This window comes from Erythrolamprus reginae, chromosome 11 (genome assembly GCF_031021105.1).
Source record: "Erythrolamprus reginae isolate rEryReg1 chromosome 11, rEryReg1.hap1, whole genome shotgun sequence".
Classification (NCBI taxonomy): Eukaryota; Metazoa; Chordata; class Lepidosauria; order Squamata; family Dipsadidae; genus Erythrolamprus; species Erythrolamprus reginae.
Genome location: NC_091960.1, coordinates 15,283,298 through 15,301,085, shown reverse-complemented (window position 1 = coordinate 15,301,085; position 17,788 = coordinate 15,283,298). Strand labels below are relative to the sequence as shown.

Genomic DNA, 17,788 nt, shown 5'->3' with positions numbered 1-17,788 from the left:
TCCCAGCGACCGGTTAGGTCCTACAGAGTTGGTCTCCTCCAGGTCCCGTCAACTAAACAATATCGTTTGGCGGGATCCAGGGGAAGAGCTTGCTCTGTGGCGGCTCTCTGGAATCAGCTCTCTTCAGAGATTAGAACTGCCTCCACCCTCCTTGCCTTTCGTAAACTCCTTAAAACCCACCTCTGCCTTCAAGCGTGGGGGAACTGAAACATCTAAAAAACATTGTTTTTTAGACTTTTTAAATGTATTATTGCTATTTTAGATTCTAACTATTAGATTTGTCATTATATATTGTTTTTATCATTGCTGTAAGCCGCCCCGAGTCTACGGAGAGGGGCGGCAAACAAATCTAATAAATAGTAATAATAATAATACGGCAACTATATGAGAGATTCAAAATCCATGGCAGGTTAACTTACGCACCAGTTCCTACTGAACAATAATGTGAGAGAGAATCATTGCCATTCCACTCTGTTAAGTTTCCTAAGTCCATCAAGTTGCATGAAATGGTCTTTGGGCTGATTCATCAGAATTATCCTTTTCTTATATAATAGAGGAAATCCTACAATTGCATATCTCTAGCAGGATTATCAAAAATTGTCATCCCCCTCCCATAACCTAATGGTCCATTCCACCCACATGTCATTACTGGAGAAATAAGAAAATCTGAAGTTAGTTGGGGGAAAGATCAAAGGCAACATGAGAAAGTATTATTTTACTGAAAGAGTAGTAGATCCTTGGAACAAACTTCCAGCAGACGTGGTTGGTAAATCCACAGTAACCGAATTTAAACATGCCTGGGATAAACATATATCCATTGTAAGATAAAATACAGGAAATAGTAAAAGGGCAGACTAGATGGACCATGGGGTCTTTTTCTGCCGTCAGTCTTCTATGTTTCTATGTTTCTATGTTTCTAAAATAGTAAAGTAAGCAATAGTACAGAAGAGCTTTCAGGAGGGATTTGATCTTAGTTTGTTTCCTTCGATATCAGGATCCAGAGCACCTTTGGCTAAAAAGGGAAAAAAGAACTAACGTGAAAGAAAAATTGTTAGTGGGTTGTTATTATTATTATTTTTTTGCAAGCTTAAGTTGGAGTATAAGATATCATGCATCAGTTGTTTCTCTGGTGTATTTAGTGATAACAAGCTATTTGTTACTTGTAGTCTTGATCTTTTTTTATATAAATTTAAATGCTGTGAATGGCTTTGTCAACCTTTTAGATCAAACTACAAAACACAAAAATGTTTGGAATACTGTACATGGGCCTGGGAAGCTTATCTTACAATTCATTTTAAAAACAATTTGTTTTGAAATAATTAAAACAATTAAGTCAATATATTTTGCACTGCACTGCATTCAAGATTTTGGTGTTGCATTAATATTGTTTGTCAATCCACCTTTCTCAAGATATAAAGACAAATCCATATGACAAAAGACTCTCTTACTACAAGGATAGTGGCAGCAACAATCAGCATTCCGAGGTCAACTGTTGAACATTATTAATTCTTTCAGTGAGAGACTGCATATGTACTGAAAATGTTGAGGGCAAAAATTTATTTTTCTATATTCAAAATTAAAAGAAAAGCCTATGGCATTATAACAACTGCTGAAATAAAACATGTCCCCAGGCCCAAGTCAATAAACAGTGCTTGAGAAAAAAAATACTGGTGAGTATATATAGCTGTACACTTTCCCCTGTAAGTCCATTACTTGTATGCATGTTTATATAATATCAGTTCTATTCATGAACATGGAAAAGAAAGTGCCCCATGCAATGTTACCACTGCATTGTTGCTTGCAAAATTGTTAAGAAAACTAATAATATTGTGTCTTCTGGAAAACTCAAGAATACCATTCTACAAAAGTTAGAATGTTAGTCAGAAATATCCGAGCTTAAATCAGCTCAGGATCTCAGAAGAACTAGGTTAGGACATTCACCCTTAGTCAACAACTACCTATGACAGAGGACCACAGCTAAGATGACAAGACTGTAGGCTGCAGGAGCTATATGGAAAAAGAGTAGGCTAAACTATGATGAAGGAGTTAGTCACCCTCTTCTCAGAACCTTAGCAAGCATCAGTACTACCAACAGTCATCCAGCAATAGATTTTTATCTGCCATCCGTAAGGCACCCCAAAAATGAGTAAGACTGACAAGTTTTGAAGAGCAAATGGGAAACAGTATTGAAGGAAAATTAAATGTAAAATGTTTATAATTCAATTCAAAAGTGAAACCCTTATTTCATCTTGTGGAGGGGGTTGTTTATTTAGCTCTTGTCTTTACCCCTTCTTGTTTATAATCTGTTTATAAGAAGACATTATAATAACCTTGTACTTTTAGTTAGACTCAGAATTACAGAATTATCAAAATGATTAATGGAATTAATCTACGGGAAAATTCTAGAACCTACACAGGTAAGATTCACCTCTCATGGTGTGTATCTGACTAGAATGTCAAGGATGCTGTTGCTTAGAAATCAGAGGAATTGTTTAAATTCTATAGTCCAACAAAAACGCAAAATATTCCTCAAAAAGGTATTCCTCAAAAAGGTATTCTAAAACCAACAGATTACAATTCCCATCTACCCTAAATTAGCCTGATAAGAATTGAAGACAAAAAGCCCATCTAGGGCTTATCAACTATCCCTTATCAAAAGTCCATTGCCATTAGGAGGATATAGCACACTATACTTCCACTATCTTCACTTTCCACTCAACAAAAAGATTTACAATAAAGTCCTGATGTACAATTTAAAACACATCATTTTAAGAATGTTACAACTCAGTATGTTCAGGTCTCATGATCACCATTGCCTTTTTAATTTCCCTACTTTGAGCCCCTAAATTGTTTTTGGTTTTGATTCAGTTTCGGGTGAGATTTATTTCTAGTTATCATGGAGTTTGTTAATGCGCTTTTCAATAAAAAGTTGTGTCTGCTACAAAATACCCAGTGTTAAACTGGAACGGAAATTAAAACATGACCACAAAAGGCTACAGTATATTAATATTTTGTTGAACAAACCAATATTTTCTGGATTCACAGGATACCATGTCAAAAACCAAACAATCACTTTACAGCTGAGCATGTGAAGCTACACGTACTGTGCATACAAACACACATATGTACCACTCATCTATCTCTGTATATACGTGTTTGTCTGTGTGTGTATACACACACACACATATATATGTAATATATTTTGCTGATAATGAAAATTCAACAGAAAACACACATACACACACAAACACACAGAGATGAGTGGTACATATATATATACATATATATATGAACACACACACGAACAGTTTGAAATAAACTCAAAAATCAGTTTGGTAAAGAAGAAAACAACTGCCTAAATAGTACATCTAAATGTAAAATTATATTTGAAAGTCCCATGCAAGAAAATATTCTTTTAAAATACCTCAAGTCTAAAATACCTGTAATTTAAACTTATCTTATTATGCCATCAAAACACTCTTTAGTGCAAAACCTGAAACCAGCTGTTTCCCCTCAAAGTGCTTTCAAATTATACAACCTAAAAACACTGGAGGAGAACCCAAAATAGTGGACTGATATAGGACATAATTCCCCACACACAAACATGGGGAGTAAATGCGGCTGAATCATTATCCCTAAACATTTACAGAATCAGGCTACATTGCTAAATTGCTGCTAAAATGCAATGCAATATAAACAACCAAAAACTAACACATCACACAACTTTGTCCTGTTCAAACAAACATTTGATAAGTACGACAGGACTGACTCCTGGATATGTACTGACTGGAGGGTAAAAGAAAAAAAATACTGCTGTGCCTTTTCCGTAGGACAAATTCACACTGTAACAATAGGCCACCCGGTTCTCTTCCATAACTGCTTTGTTTCCAAACTGCTTGGCCAAAACTAACTTGAAGCTGGAACAGCCGAAGGCCTAGGAAGAGAAGGAAAAACAGCCTCCTGTTGCTGCTTCCTTATGGACCAAAACATATTTTTTTTTAAAAAAAAGTTACATAAGCAAAGCCAAGAAAGAAAAATCTTTATTTCCCCCCCCAGCCCCCTTCATTTAGGGGTGGGGGAATAAACTGAAGAGCACCCCTTTTTTGTTGTTAATCCTAAACATTAATCAAAGAGAAACCCCCATTATACATCCTAACCAAAAAGCAGCACAGCCTTCAAGGAAAAGCCAGACACCAAAATGTTCTCATTGTTAACAGAAACCACCCCATCCAGCCCAAAGCTTAACTGATGACACCTATGCACCCCCCCCCCCAAAAAAAAACCCAGATAAAACTTTACCCTAAAGAGCTTGGGTGAAAAGTCACGTACTTCCATTTCCTGCACATACTACTTACTCCTGTATGTATTAATTAGGCATCCCCTATTTTTTTTTTAAAAAACATATATGTATTTGTCGAACAAGCATAGGATAGTAGTTTGTGTAAGCATAACACGAGTAGAAAGTAAAGATAAAAGAAGACAATAGGACAGGGACTTATTACCCGCCTTCCCCATCCTAGTTATTTCCCCTTGTCTTACTTTTCTCTCCCCTCCCCAACCAACCCCATTTTCCTTTCAAAACCACGATGGTATAAAAGTCCAATTAATAATAATAATAATAAGGATGGAGTTGTTGGATGGAGCCAGCAGGGGAAGCCCCCTCCCAGCTCAAGAAATCCCCAAGCTTGCCTTTTCCTGGCTGCTTGGAAATAAGTATCTACAAAGGCCAAGCAAGCCTCCCTCCTCCCTTCTTCTTCCACCCCCCCCCCAAAGAAAAGCGAGGGAGGGAGGCAATTTAAAACAAAGCCAAGCCGCTTTAGGGAGTCTAGGGAACCCTCCCCCCCTTTTTTAATTTTCTTATGGTCGTTTGAACGGAGCAGCCGCCGCCGCCTCCCCAAAGCAGCGGGCTGGCCTTTCTCTCCCCTTCCCTGGCGAACAACAATAGAGGCCTGGCCTCGGACTCGAAAACATGTACCAGGAACAAGCGCGAGGCAGAAGCCTCGGCGAGATATTCGCCCGCCCAAGGGCCGCCTTTTCGGAGGGCCCTCGCCGCTCCGGCCGGAGCCTTAGGCCCAAGACGGCTTCACCGTCGAGCCTCCCGGGCTCCGGAGTCCCGTTCTAACCCGCTTCGGTCCGGATACTCACGGGCGGAACGGTAGGATGAAGACGGATGGCAACGGCCCCCCCCTCCCCCCGGCCTCTGAGCTCTCTGGCTGCCGCTCCCCCTCTGCCTTTCACTTCGACAACATGGCGGCGCACTGGGGAACTCTCGGGGAGCGCGCTGCATTCTGGGAAGTTGAGGCTGGAGCGGCCGAGAAGCTCGGGCGCCGCGGAGGTTTCAAATCACCCCCCACCCCACCTCCGCACTGGCGGCGGGATCCAGGAAAAGCGAAGAAGAAAGGAAAGAGGGAGGGGCCTTTCGGCAAGGTTTCTCCCCAAAGCAAGAGAGGCGTTTATTTTTTTAAAAAAATATTTGTTTGTTTGTTTGTTTTGTTTTGTTTGTTATGTCAAGTACGTGTTGGTGTTATACAAAGATATATACTGCTCAAAAAAATAAAATAAAGGGAACACTCAAATAACACATCCTAGATCTGAATGAATGAAATATTCTCTTTGAATGTTTCATACAAAGTTGAGTGTGCACAACAGCATGTGGAATGGATTGTCCATCAGTGTTGCTTCCTAAGTGGACAATTTGATTTCACAAAAGTTTGATGTACTTGGAGTTACATTGTGTTGTTTAAGTGTTCCCTTTATTTTTTTGAGCACTGTAATACTTATATACATGATGCTAGTAAAAGAGAAACATTAGGACAGGGGATGGAAGGCACTCTGGTGCATTTATGCACACCCCTTACTGACCTCTTATGAATCAGGAGAGGTCAATAGTGGATAGTCTAAAGCAGTGTTTCCCAACCTTGGCAACTTGAAGATATTTGGACTTCAACTCCCAGAATTCCCCAGCCAGCAAATGCTGGCTGGGGAATTCTGGGAGTTGAAGTCCAGATATCTTCAAGTTGCCAAGGTTGGGAAACACTGGTCTAAGGATACTACAGAGTCAGGTAGTGAGCTCTATGCATCAACTATTAGGTTACTTACGCAGTCGAGTTTAGAGTGGTTTACTTTAAGTTTATATCTGTTGTGTGCTCGTGTGTTGTTGTGGTTGAAGCTGAAATAGCCGTTGACAGGAAGGATGCTGTAGCAGATGATTGTATGGGCTACGCTTAGGTCATGTTTAAGACGACGTAGCTCTAAGCTTTCTAAACCTAGGATTGTAAATCTAGTTGCATGGGGGTATTCTGTTGTATAGTTGCGTAGATATAGTTATCTAGTTGCGTAGCTGTATTCGAGGATTGGTCTGGCGAAAGTTTTGTGTGCTCTGGTTAGTAGTGTGAGATTACCAGAGCAGAAGCTACGTTAGGTTAACAACTCTTGAAGCCTTTTTGTTGTTGGGTTGCTGTGCATACTTCACACCAAGCAATAAAATGCCTGTTGGGCATTTGCCAAGAGAAGATTGGATTTATTTTTATGTATTTATGTATTTGTTTTGTCGAGCTCTCTGGTAGAATTCTCCCGAAAATGCACAGATACAATTTCAGACACAGACACGTTTGAAAATTCAAAACAATGTTCTTTATACCGAAAATTCAAATAAACTAAGCACTCTTTTTGTATAGCAAAGAGCACTCGTCTCCAAACAAACTGGTAATTTGTACAAGTTCCTTATCAGTTCTGTGATACTTAGCTTGCAGCTGTGAGGCAATTCACAGTCCTTCTTCTTACACAAAGTGGAACACACTTTGCTCTGGTTTAGTTTCAAAGCGGGGGAAAATCAGCACACAAAGTTCAAAGTCAGCAAAGCAGGCACGAAACACAACGATCAGATAATCTTCCACAATGGCCAAACCCACAGGCTGCTATTTATAGCAGCCTCACTAATTACCACAGCCCCACCCAACCACAGGTGGCCTTATTTTCTTTGATAATAATCTCAGTTGTTGCTGCCTATACATCGCTCTCCGCATGCATGGCTGTATCATTAACTCTTGTTCAAATCCAAGGAGGAGCTAGATAATTGATCTCCTTCTGAACTGTCTGCCACACTCTCCTCCTCTCTGTCACTCATATCTTCTTGGTCAGAGGAGCCTTCATCAGCAGATTCCAGGGGGGGGAGCAAAACAGGCCTGCAGCATGTGGATGTCTCCCCCACATCCACAGTCCTTGGGGCAGGAGCTGGGCCAGAACTAACCACAACATACATATATATATATATATATATATATATATATATATATATATATATATATATTTATGTACGTACATACGTACGTATGTAATTAGTAGTGTACAAAGAAATAACACTGTTTATATACATGACTTTGAACTGCCAATCAGAGCTTACAAAACTTTTGTCAAACCAATTCTAGAATACAGTTCACCTGTATGGAACCCGCATTGCATATCAGACATAAATACAATCGAAAGAATTCAGAAATATTTCACAAGAAGAGTCCTTCCCTCCTCCTCTCGGAACAAAATACCTTACTCCACCAGACTTGAAATACTGGGATTAGATAATTTACAACTATGTTGCTTCCGATCTGATCTAACAGTAGTTCATAAAATCATATACCAAAATGTCCTTCCTGTTAGTGGCTACTTCTCCATCAACTGCAACAACACACGAGCACCTAATAGATTCAAACTTAATGTAAACCGCTCCAAACTGGATTGCAGAAAACACGACTTCAGCAACAGAATGATCAACGCCTGGAACGCATTACCTGACTGTGGTTTCTTCCCCAAACCCCCAAATCTTTAACCTTAGATTGTCTATAGTTGACCTCTCTCTTTTTCTAAGAGGTTTATAAAGGGCGTGCATAAGCGCACCATTGTGCCTACCGCCCTTGTCCTACTGTCCTATTTCTTTTATCATTATTTACTACTTACGCTTATACAAACTACAATTCTATATTTGTTCGACAAAATGAATAAATAAATATTTGTACTAATAAGAGAGAAACCTAGGACAGGGACTATAGGTACGCTGGTGCTCTTATACACCCTTGGTTAGATAGGTGGGGTTGTAAGTCAAGGATTTGACAAGCTTGGTTGGGGCTGGTGTGAATGTGAATGAACAATTGGAGTTTAACAGACGCGGGTTTACAGGAAATGCTGCATTCACAAATGCAACGATCCGGCCCAGGAGAAAGGGGGGGGGAGCGAGTTTCAAAGTCCTCAGGGTCACCGAAAAGAAAGGAGACGGAGTGGGCAGCTGGCTCAAGCAGCAGAAACCCCGGAGGGTAAAAACCTCGTCTCTCTGGGGAAGCTTTGATGAAGAATAATTGCACTTGAAGGGGGGGGGGAGTTTCACTTGGTGTTTTTCAAACTTGGCAACTTTTTAAGATGTGTGCACTTCAACACAACAGAAGTCCCCTGGTTAGCAACTTGGTTTAAAGTCCCAACAGTATATGGATTGAGCAGGGTGGGGCATTCGGGTCCCCGAGCAAGATTGTCTTGCAAAAACCTAAGAAGCAGTCCTACTCTGTTAGGAACAGACTTTTATATTTATATTTATATTTATATTTATTAATTAGATTCCTATGCCGCCCTTCTCCTGAGGCTCAGGGCGGCTTACAAAACAAATACAAAATATGTGGGAAATCTAAGATTTAAAATACTAAAAAGAACATCAAATCTAATATCATACAAAACTCTGATGAGAGTTATATTCTAAAACCCTTAATTCATTTAAAACTATTTTATTTTATGAATAGAATGATCCACGTTTCATACTAGCATACATTATCAATTCAATCATAGGCCAGGATAGCTGTTAAAATTCAATATATAGAAATTGTGCATGGTCTGGATGTTTTTCGGACCAGAATACCTACGGGACCACCTTCTGCCACATGAAACCCAGTGGCCAATTAGGTCCCACAGAGTTGGCCTTCTCCAGGTCCTGACGACTAAACAATGTTGTCTGGTGGGGCCTAGGGTAAGAGCCTTCTCTGTGGTGGCCCCAGCTCTCTGGAATCCACTCCCCCCAGAGATTCGAACTGCCCCCACTCTCCTTGCCTTCCACAAGACCTATCTTTGTTGCCAGGCATGGGGCAATTAATGTATCCCTTTTTCTGACCATTAAGAGTTATGTGTGGTTGTGACTATATTGTATTGATTGTTTTTTAATGATAGCGGGTTTTTAGTCATAGTTTTTAATTATTAGATTTGTACTGCACTGTTTTTGCTGTTGTGAGCCACCCTGAGTCTTCAGAGAAGGGTGGCATACAAGTCTAATAAATTATTATTAATTATTATAATTAATTTTCCCAGGTTGCGGGGACAAAGTAATTCACGAGTGGGAGGTCCTGTTCTTCTAGTCAGTTGTGAACTTTGTATACATAAAGGGTTTTTTGTTTGGAACCTGCCCATCATTATAGAAAGAATTAGGTTGCATTGACATTTGATGAAGGAACAGTAACACAGTTGGAAGGGGCCTTGGAGGTCATCTAGTCCAACCCCCTGCTTATTCGGGAGACCTATACTAGGGATTAGAATTGCCAACATTTGTCAACAAGCTCAGTGTCTTTACCATTGAGCCACCTAGTCAGGCGTCACATGATGTAAATCATGCATCATGACAAATACTGCAACTCTTGATGGCAGAAAAAGACCTCATGGTCCATCTAGTCTGCCCTTATACTATTTTCTGTATTTTATCTTAGGACGGATATATGTTTATCCCCGGCATGTTTCCATTCAGTTACTGTGGATTTACCAACCACGTCTGCTGAAAGTTTGTTCCAAGGATCTACTACTCTTTCAGTCAAATAGGATTTCTCATGTTGCTTCTGATCTTTCCCCCAACTAACCTCAAATTGTGACCCCATGTTCTTGTGTTCACTTTCCTATTAAAAACACTTCCCTCCTGAACCTTATTTAACCCCTTAACATATTTAAATGCTTCAATCATGTCCCTCCTTTCCCTTCTGTCCTCCAGACTATACAGATTGAGTTCATGAAGTTTTTCCTGATAAGTTTTATGCTTAAGACACCATTTTTGTAGCCCGTCTTTGGACCCGTTCAATTTTATTAATCTCTTTTTGTAGTCGAGGTCTCCAGAACTGGACACAACATTCCAAATGTGGAATTTTGATAGAAATTTAGTATTAATTGGAGGGAGAAGCCAGATGACAAAGTTAGCCTTTTTAGGGGTGGAAGTTAGAGGATATATACCTACAATAAAATTGTATTTTCCTTTCTTTCTTTCTTTCTTTCTTTCTTTCTTTCTTTCTTTCTTTCTTTCTTTCTTTCTTAAGTCCGAAGTAATAGTTTTAGATTTTAAAATTGAAAGTACAGCATCAGTCTGTTAAGGTATTTTTTAGGTTGGAAAATACTCTAGGAAATGTATTAGAAGGTGGGAGAGGAAGTAGAAAGGGAGGAAGAAAAGGTGAGTGAAGTTGAGGAAGGAAGCGGTGAGAGAGAGAGAAAGAAAGAGAGGACAAAGAGGAATAAAGGAAAAGCAGGTTGGAGGAGAAAAGGGTTTGAAAAAGGCGAGAGTGTACAAGAAAGAATAGCTAGAGGGGCAGACTGGTGTTGGTCAAAAGGGGGTGAATCAATTACTCAAGATATTGGCTTAACGAAACAAAGAATAATTTGGAATTATGTGTATGTAATATTGAAATGTATATACATGTTAAATTTCTAAAATTTGCATGTGAAGGTGGAGAAAAATAAAAAACTTTTTTTATGGCAAAGAATTTTTTTATTTTTCACTGCAATCAGATATACAAAGTAAAATGCCATTAACCAATTAGATATACAAAGTAAAATAACATCAATATTGAATTTGTATTACAATAAATAGTTTTAAAATTTTCGGTATACAGTACTTAATCCATCCAGTGCTATCTCCTTTACATTTGACATCTGGACAAAAATAATTACTCAGATTTCTTATATGATATTTAAAAAGCTATTAGCTAATACACTTTTAAGACTATTCCTAAACTTTATCACATCTAATTAATTCGGATATAGAGCTTCAATTTTGTCCATATATCCTCAATATCAATTTTCATGTATATTTCTTAACCTTCTTATAATAAATACCCTTTTAAAACAACAAGAAAAAAGAGCAAAAATTTCTTATTACATCCAACAGTTTTTTAAAATTATGTCTAACCCTTACTGAGAAAAAAATATAACAATTACAAGGGGGGGGGGGAATCCAAATAATGTATCATCAGTTAGAATGCCAATATCCACCCAAGCTCCAGGACTTAATCGGAGTTCATAAAGAAGATTGTGTGAATTGGTCAATTGGATCCTCAGGAAATGATCAAACGGTATTAAATACAAGTCTCGGAGCGTTCTCCTCCTTGCTGCTTTCGAACAAGTCAACAGGGTGCATGAAACAAACTATACCTGGAAAAGAGTGGGGGACGGATGGAAGAGAGGGGTGGAGAATGAAAACTTGTGCAGAATATCTGTGCATCTAACAATCAATTTAAAAAAAAAATGATTTAGCAATCAATCAGCAAGGATTTCTCATTCTTAATTACCCAACCATTAGGCTTCTGAAAAGTGAGCATTTTGGGTGTGGATTGGAAGGTGGGTAGGTTAAAAGAATCTTGATTCTAGCCCTCATCCAGTGATGGGCCGCCAGTCCTGGTGCTCAGGTTGCGCTACCAGGCTATGACGGCCCTCCCAGGCTCTGTTTTTTGGCCGCGACAACCTCCGACAGCCATGTGCCAGCAAAAATAGAGCTCAGGGAGGCCACACGTGACCAGCCTGGGCTCTGTTTTGGGCCCCCTGCAGCCCTCTGCTACTAAAATGGCAGCTTGGGAGGGTGCTCACGCTCACACAGGCTGGTGGGGGACAGAAAGAGAGAGAGAAAGAAAAAGAGGAAGTAAGGAAGAGAAAGAAAGAGGGAGGGAGGGAGAGAGAAAGAGAGAGAAAGAGAAAGAAAGGGAGGAAGAGAGATAGAGAAAAAAAAGAATTTTATTTTTACAGACCAAATTTTTAATCAAGACACACACACACACACGCCCATTAATGGTGTCCCTATTTACCAATGGGAAAATATGGTCACTTTACTCAACGACTCTCTAAAAAGAATGCAAATTGCCAGCTGTCTACAAGTAATATAAATCCTTCCATTCCCCACCATCCAGGGAAAACAGAGCTCAGGCAATTTAGCTGTTTCCAGGGTCAGACCCGTGGGCCAAATCGGACCCAAAGCCTTGAGCATGACAAATTTTTACTACCACTCTGTGGGCCTGGCTTATACAGGAGGCCGTGCATTTTCTTTCAACTTTCAGTGCAAATTGGGTGCTCTGGGGTGGAACTCCATTTTTTCCCCCCATCCAGGCAGCAGCCCACCCCTGTTGACACCCTTGCTTTAGGTCCTGTGAGAGGCAAGGATCTTCCATCTAACTTATTTTTGGTACATCATTCAAGAACATCTTATTCCACAGCGTTTCAGTTGGGGTTTTATCATGAGGTCCTTTTTCTCTTGATTTGTGATGGTCCAATTTCACTTTGACCATCATGATATTGTTAGATCCTGCCTTTAATCATTGGAAGCAGAGCAAACCAGAAATAAAGTTATCAATCAATAAATACCTAAGAAGAAGTCCAGGACAGAGGCAAAACAACCTATATAAAAATTAAAGGATGGTGATAGATGGATTTTCTCTATATTTATCTTATGGGTAATCCCAAGGCAGAAAATCATCAGAGAAAGTAGCAGAAAGATGCCTAAAGACAAGGAAAGAGAGGTTTAGTCCATATATGTTCCTACCCCACCATTTTAGCTTTTACTTCTGCTTGGTTGGGATCAGACAATCTATAGCAGTGATGGTGAACCTATGACATGGGTGCCACAGGTGGCACGCAGAGCCATATCGGACCAGATTCCCTCCGGGACCGCCTTCTGCCACACGAATCCCAGCAACCGATTAGGTCCCACAGAGTTGGCCTTCTCCGGGTCCCGTCGACTAAGCAATGCCGTCTGGCGGGACCCAGGGGAAGAGCCTTCTCTGTGGTGGCCCCAACCCTCTGGAATCAACTCCCCCTGGAGATTAGGATTGCCCTCACCCTCCTTGCCTTTCGTAAGCTCCTGAAAACCACCTATGTCTCCAGGCATGGAGAAATTGATATACCCCTCAGCTATTATGGTTTATGTAAGGGTTGTATGATTGCTTTTTATTATAACGGTTTTTAAAAACTGCTTTTACACATTAGATTTGTACACTGTTATATTGTTTGTTGTGAGCCCTCCGAGTCTTCGGAGACGGGCGGCATACAAATCTAATAAATTATTATTATTATTAATTATCTGCCGGCATGCAAGCCATTGCCCTAGCTCAATTCCAGCACACATGTCCTAGCTCAACTCCAGGTAGCTGATTTTCAGCTCGCACCAGAGGCTCTGGAGGGCATTTTCGGCTTCCAGAGGGCCTCCGGGGGGGAGGGTGAGAACGTTGTTGCCCTCCCCAGGCTCCAGGGATGCCTCTGAAGCCTGGGGTGGGTGAAAAGCAGGCCTACTGGACCCACCAGAAATTGGGAAATGGGCTGTTTCTGCCCTCCAGAGGGCCAGGGGAGGCAATTTTTGCATTTAATTATGGTTGTGGGCACTCACGCATGCGCAATTTGTGTGCGTGCATGCACTTTCGGCACCTGAGGGACAAAAGGTTCACCATTACTGATCAATAGCCTAAAGCATAGTTAAGAAGAGCTCAGTGAGCATCCTTTAATATGATGACCTAATTCACCTAGCATATAAATGCCCAGTTTAAATGCTGAATAAGAAAAAAATCCAAGCCTTTTGGAGGAGTATAATTTTGGCCTGTGGTTCAAGCCCAATTGTTGTGTTCCAGCTTGTGAGCTCTGTCCCTCCATGTGAATCTCTGACCCTCAACCCATCAATATACAGTGATACTTCGTCTTACAAAGTCCTCGTCATACAAACTTTTTGAGATATAAACCCGAGGTTTAAGATTTTTTTGCCTCTTCTTCCAAACTATTTTCACCTTACAAACCCAAGCCGCCGCCACTGGGATGCCCCGCCTCCGGACTTCTGTTGCCAGCGAAGCACCTGTTTTTGCGCTGCTGGGATTCCCCTGAGGATCCCCTCCATGGAAAACACCACATCCGGACTTCCGTGTTTTTGCAATGCTGCAGGGGAATCCCAGCAGCATAAAAATGGGCGCTTTGCTGGCAATGGAAGTCCGGAGGTGGGGTTTCCAAGCGATAGGAGCCTCAGCAAAATCACAGCATCACAAAAACGTGGAAGTCCGGAGGTGGGGTTTTGAGGACTTCCATGTGTTTGCGATGCTCCAGTTTTGTTGAGGCTCCCCTCACTGGGAAACCCCACATCCGGACTTCCGTTGCTGGGAATCCCCTGCTGGGATTCCCCTGCTGCATCACAAAAACACGGAAGTCCAGAGGTGGGGATTCCCATGGAGGGAAGCCTCAGGGAAATCCCATCAGTGCAAAAACGGGCGCTTCGGCTGGCAAAAGGGGTGAGTTTTGGGCTTGTACGCATTAATCGCTTTTCCATTGATTCCTATGGGAAACATTGTTTTGTCTTACAAACTTTTCACCTTACAAACCTTGTCCCGGAACCAATTAAGTTTGTAATATGAGGTATCACTGTATTTGGTTTCCCTTTAATTCCACCTTTCTGACTTCCACTACCAACTAAAAGGCCTGAATCACCAGGTCTACATGCACTGCTCTATTATGTTCTGTCTATAATACAGGAATCTCTCCAGTGTGGTAGCCTATTGTTGGGAACAATTAAATAAGATTTTATCTCCCTGCTTACTTTTCTGCCTCTTGCCCTCCATCCCTATCTTCTATCCGAGACCCGGACGGATAATCATTTGAGTTGTTTTAATTGCATTTCCCCAACCCCCCAAATACCTGCGGAGAAATGAGTCATGGTGGAAATCAGCTTTCTGCAGAGTGCCATTTGACGCGACTGGGTGAGGTTCTCCAGTGATAAAATCAGGGAAATGAAAGAGGTGATTAAGGCGAATATTGCAAGCCACTGGGCAGATTGTAGTATATTTGGAGAGACTGAAAAGGAAGAGATATTGCATGACAAGACATATTGAGATTTCTTGAGCCAAAATGATATAGAAACAATGAAAGCACTAATTTCTTCCTCTACATTGCACCTCAATCAGACAGATTACTGAACTTGATGAAAGTAGTTGTGTGTTTACCATTTGGCAAAGTCGCTTGGTGACAACCAAAATTATCGCATTTGAGCCACAGCCCCATAAAGATAAAGTCATCATTAAAATTATTCCAAAGCCAAAAGGGAGTTGAAATGACCATCAGGAAAACCATGAAGTTGATGAAACAAAACAGGTGGTAGACCATTCTTCTAACCTTGAGGCTCTGCAAAAATAAGAAAGCCAAACATGAATCATTGCCTTACATGACATTTAAGCATTCAGAGATTTCGTAGTACCTGCAAGAAAGAGTTGAAATTGTGAATTAAACCTTTTGTGAATTAAACCTTTTCTGCTTTACACTATTACAAGACATAAATCAGTTTGGTAAAGTAGCAGGACTTAAAGTAAACAAAGAAAAACCTAAATTGTTAACTAAAACCTTAAGACAAAACAAAGAATTGGAGGAGAAATTGGGACTCTTAAGAGCTAGGAAAATTAAATATTAAATATTAAATTAAATATTAAAAATATTTTTTTTAAATTAAAGTTTTTATATTGCTATTAGACCCCCAGAGTCTATAAGGAGTTGGGCAGCCTACAAATTGCATAAATAAACAAACAAATAAATAAAACAAACAAACAAATAAATAGTAATAAATAGTAATAGTAAAGGTCATAGGCTATTGTGATTTAGAAAACCCATTTTACTTACAATTATGTTTGTTCCCATACTGACTCTCAGCATCAAATTGTACCCGACCTTGGCTCAAAAGACCTGGAGGGTAGTGCAGAAAACTGGAGACAATTTCTCTAAATTTCTGCAGAAAGGAGAGAAACAGTCCATTGATCTTCTAGAGCAAACCCCTGATCAAGAGGGAAGCCTCTACTTGGGTAGGGTGAAAAACAGGCCTACCGGGCCCATTGGAAATTAGAAAATGGGGAGGGGGCTGTACACACATGCGTGGGGGGTGTGGTAGCATAGGGGATCATGTGAACAAGCGCAGGGGCATGGCACAGGGGGGCATTGAATTATGGGCATGGGTACTCACATCTGTGCAATAGCACCCGCACACTTTTGTCACCAAAGAAAAAAAGGTTAGCCAACCACTACCTGGAGAGGAAGGAAGAGAGAGAGAGATAGATAAATAATTTTTTTTGCGAAAGATTTTAGCCCCCTCTCCCACAATGATGTCCCCCTTTCCCAATCTTAAAATCTGCCCACTTTAGATGAAGCACTCAAAACGTCTGAAGGCAAACAGTTCCCTTGCTCAATGAGCTGCTTCTGTTGATCACCAACTGCCTGGAATCTTACCCCCAGTTCAAAGCTGGCTCAACCTTCCATCCATCCAAGGTCGGTAAAATGAGGACCCAGATTGTTGGGGGCTGACTCTGTAAACCGTTTAGAGCGGGCTGTAAAGCACCGTGAAGCGGTATATAAGTTTAAGTGCTATTTCTAATTGTCCTCACTGTTAGAAGAGTGTATTGTTTTCAATTTTCCTCAGTTTTTTAGGAGAGTACAGCAATAGTAGTGTGGTTACTGGAAAAAAAACCTTGGAGAAGTCTGATTTAATAGTCATCTAAGGGAGGAATGGATTTGAGGGAGAAATGCTTCTACCACAGAGACAAAGCCACTCCTTGAACACCTTGTCATAAGAAATACATGTATTTCAGCCATGGGAATTTCTCTGAAAGTGTTTTCTCCTTTGAAAATAAATCTGTAATAAATTATTGTATTTTATTGAATCAGGGTGGGTTTCCCATTTTCAGCACTGCTGGTTTGCCGTATATGCATTCACCAAGTTCATGTGCATGCCTGCCTTCCACACATGTGCTTTTTGCAGGAATGCTCCTTCTACACATGTGCTCCTTCTACACATGTGCCCAGCCTCAAAAACAACCCTACATAGGATGTCAAAGAGCCGGGATGTGTAGGCAATCCCACCCATGATTTGAACATCCCAGCGACTGGTTAAATCCCATATAGCTGGCCTTCTCTGGGTCCTCTTAGCTAGACAATGTCTGGCGGGGCCCAGGGGAAGAGCCTTCCTTGTGGTGGCCCCGGCCCTCTGGAATCAGCTCCCTCCTGAGATTCGCACTGCCCCCACCCTCCTCGCCTTTTGCATGAGCCTCAAAACTCATTTATGTCGCCAGGCCTGGGGCAATTAGATCAAGCCCCCTTCCTCTGTTTATGAGATGTAATGTGTTTTTTAATTATATATGGGGTTTTAGTAGTAACTTTTAATTAATTAGATTTGTTGTTGTGCTGCTTTTTTGTACCCTGTGAGCTGCCCTGAGTCTTTGGAGAAGGGTGGCAAACAAATCTAATAAATAAATTAATAATAATAATAGTAATAAGTAATACTGTAGTAATAAGTAATAATAATAATAATAATAATAATAATTATTATTATTATTATTATTATTATTATTATTTAGATTTGTATGCCGCCCCTCCCCAAGGACTCGAAGTGGCTCACAACAACAATACATCATGTACAAATCTAATGTTAAAAACAATTTAAAACCCTTATTATAAAAAGAAAACAATCACACAACCTAACAGACCAACCTAACAATAACAACAACTACTGTTT

The 17,788-nt window shown here is 40.5% G+C and overlaps 1 protein-coding gene across 19 annotated transcripts in view; it reads right to left on the bottom strand.

Moving 5' to 3' along the window:
• The window catches only part of PUM1 (pumilio RNA binding family member 1), a 78,258-nt gene extending 72,890 nt beyond the window's left edge, over positions 1–5,368 (bottom strand). For 8 of the 19 annotated variants that reach the window (XM_070764320.1, XM_070764322.1, XM_070764323.1 and 5 more), the window contains exons 1-2: positions 5,146–5,314; positions 3,788–3,934 (exon numbers count right to left, since the gene is read on the bottom strand). In XM_070764320.1, the coding sequence (XP_070620421.1) occupies positions 3,788–3,934; positions 5,146–5,287 (289 nt within the window). In that variant the 5' untranslated portion in view covers positions 5,288–5,314. Of the gene's footprint in view, positions 1–3,787; positions 3,935–5,145 lie in introns of all 19 variants that reach the window. The other 11 variants (XM_070764328.1, XM_070764330.1, XM_070764337.1 and 8 more) reach the window with 5 other exon arrangements.
• Between the last annotated feature and the right edge of the window lie 12,420 nt (positions 5,369–17,788).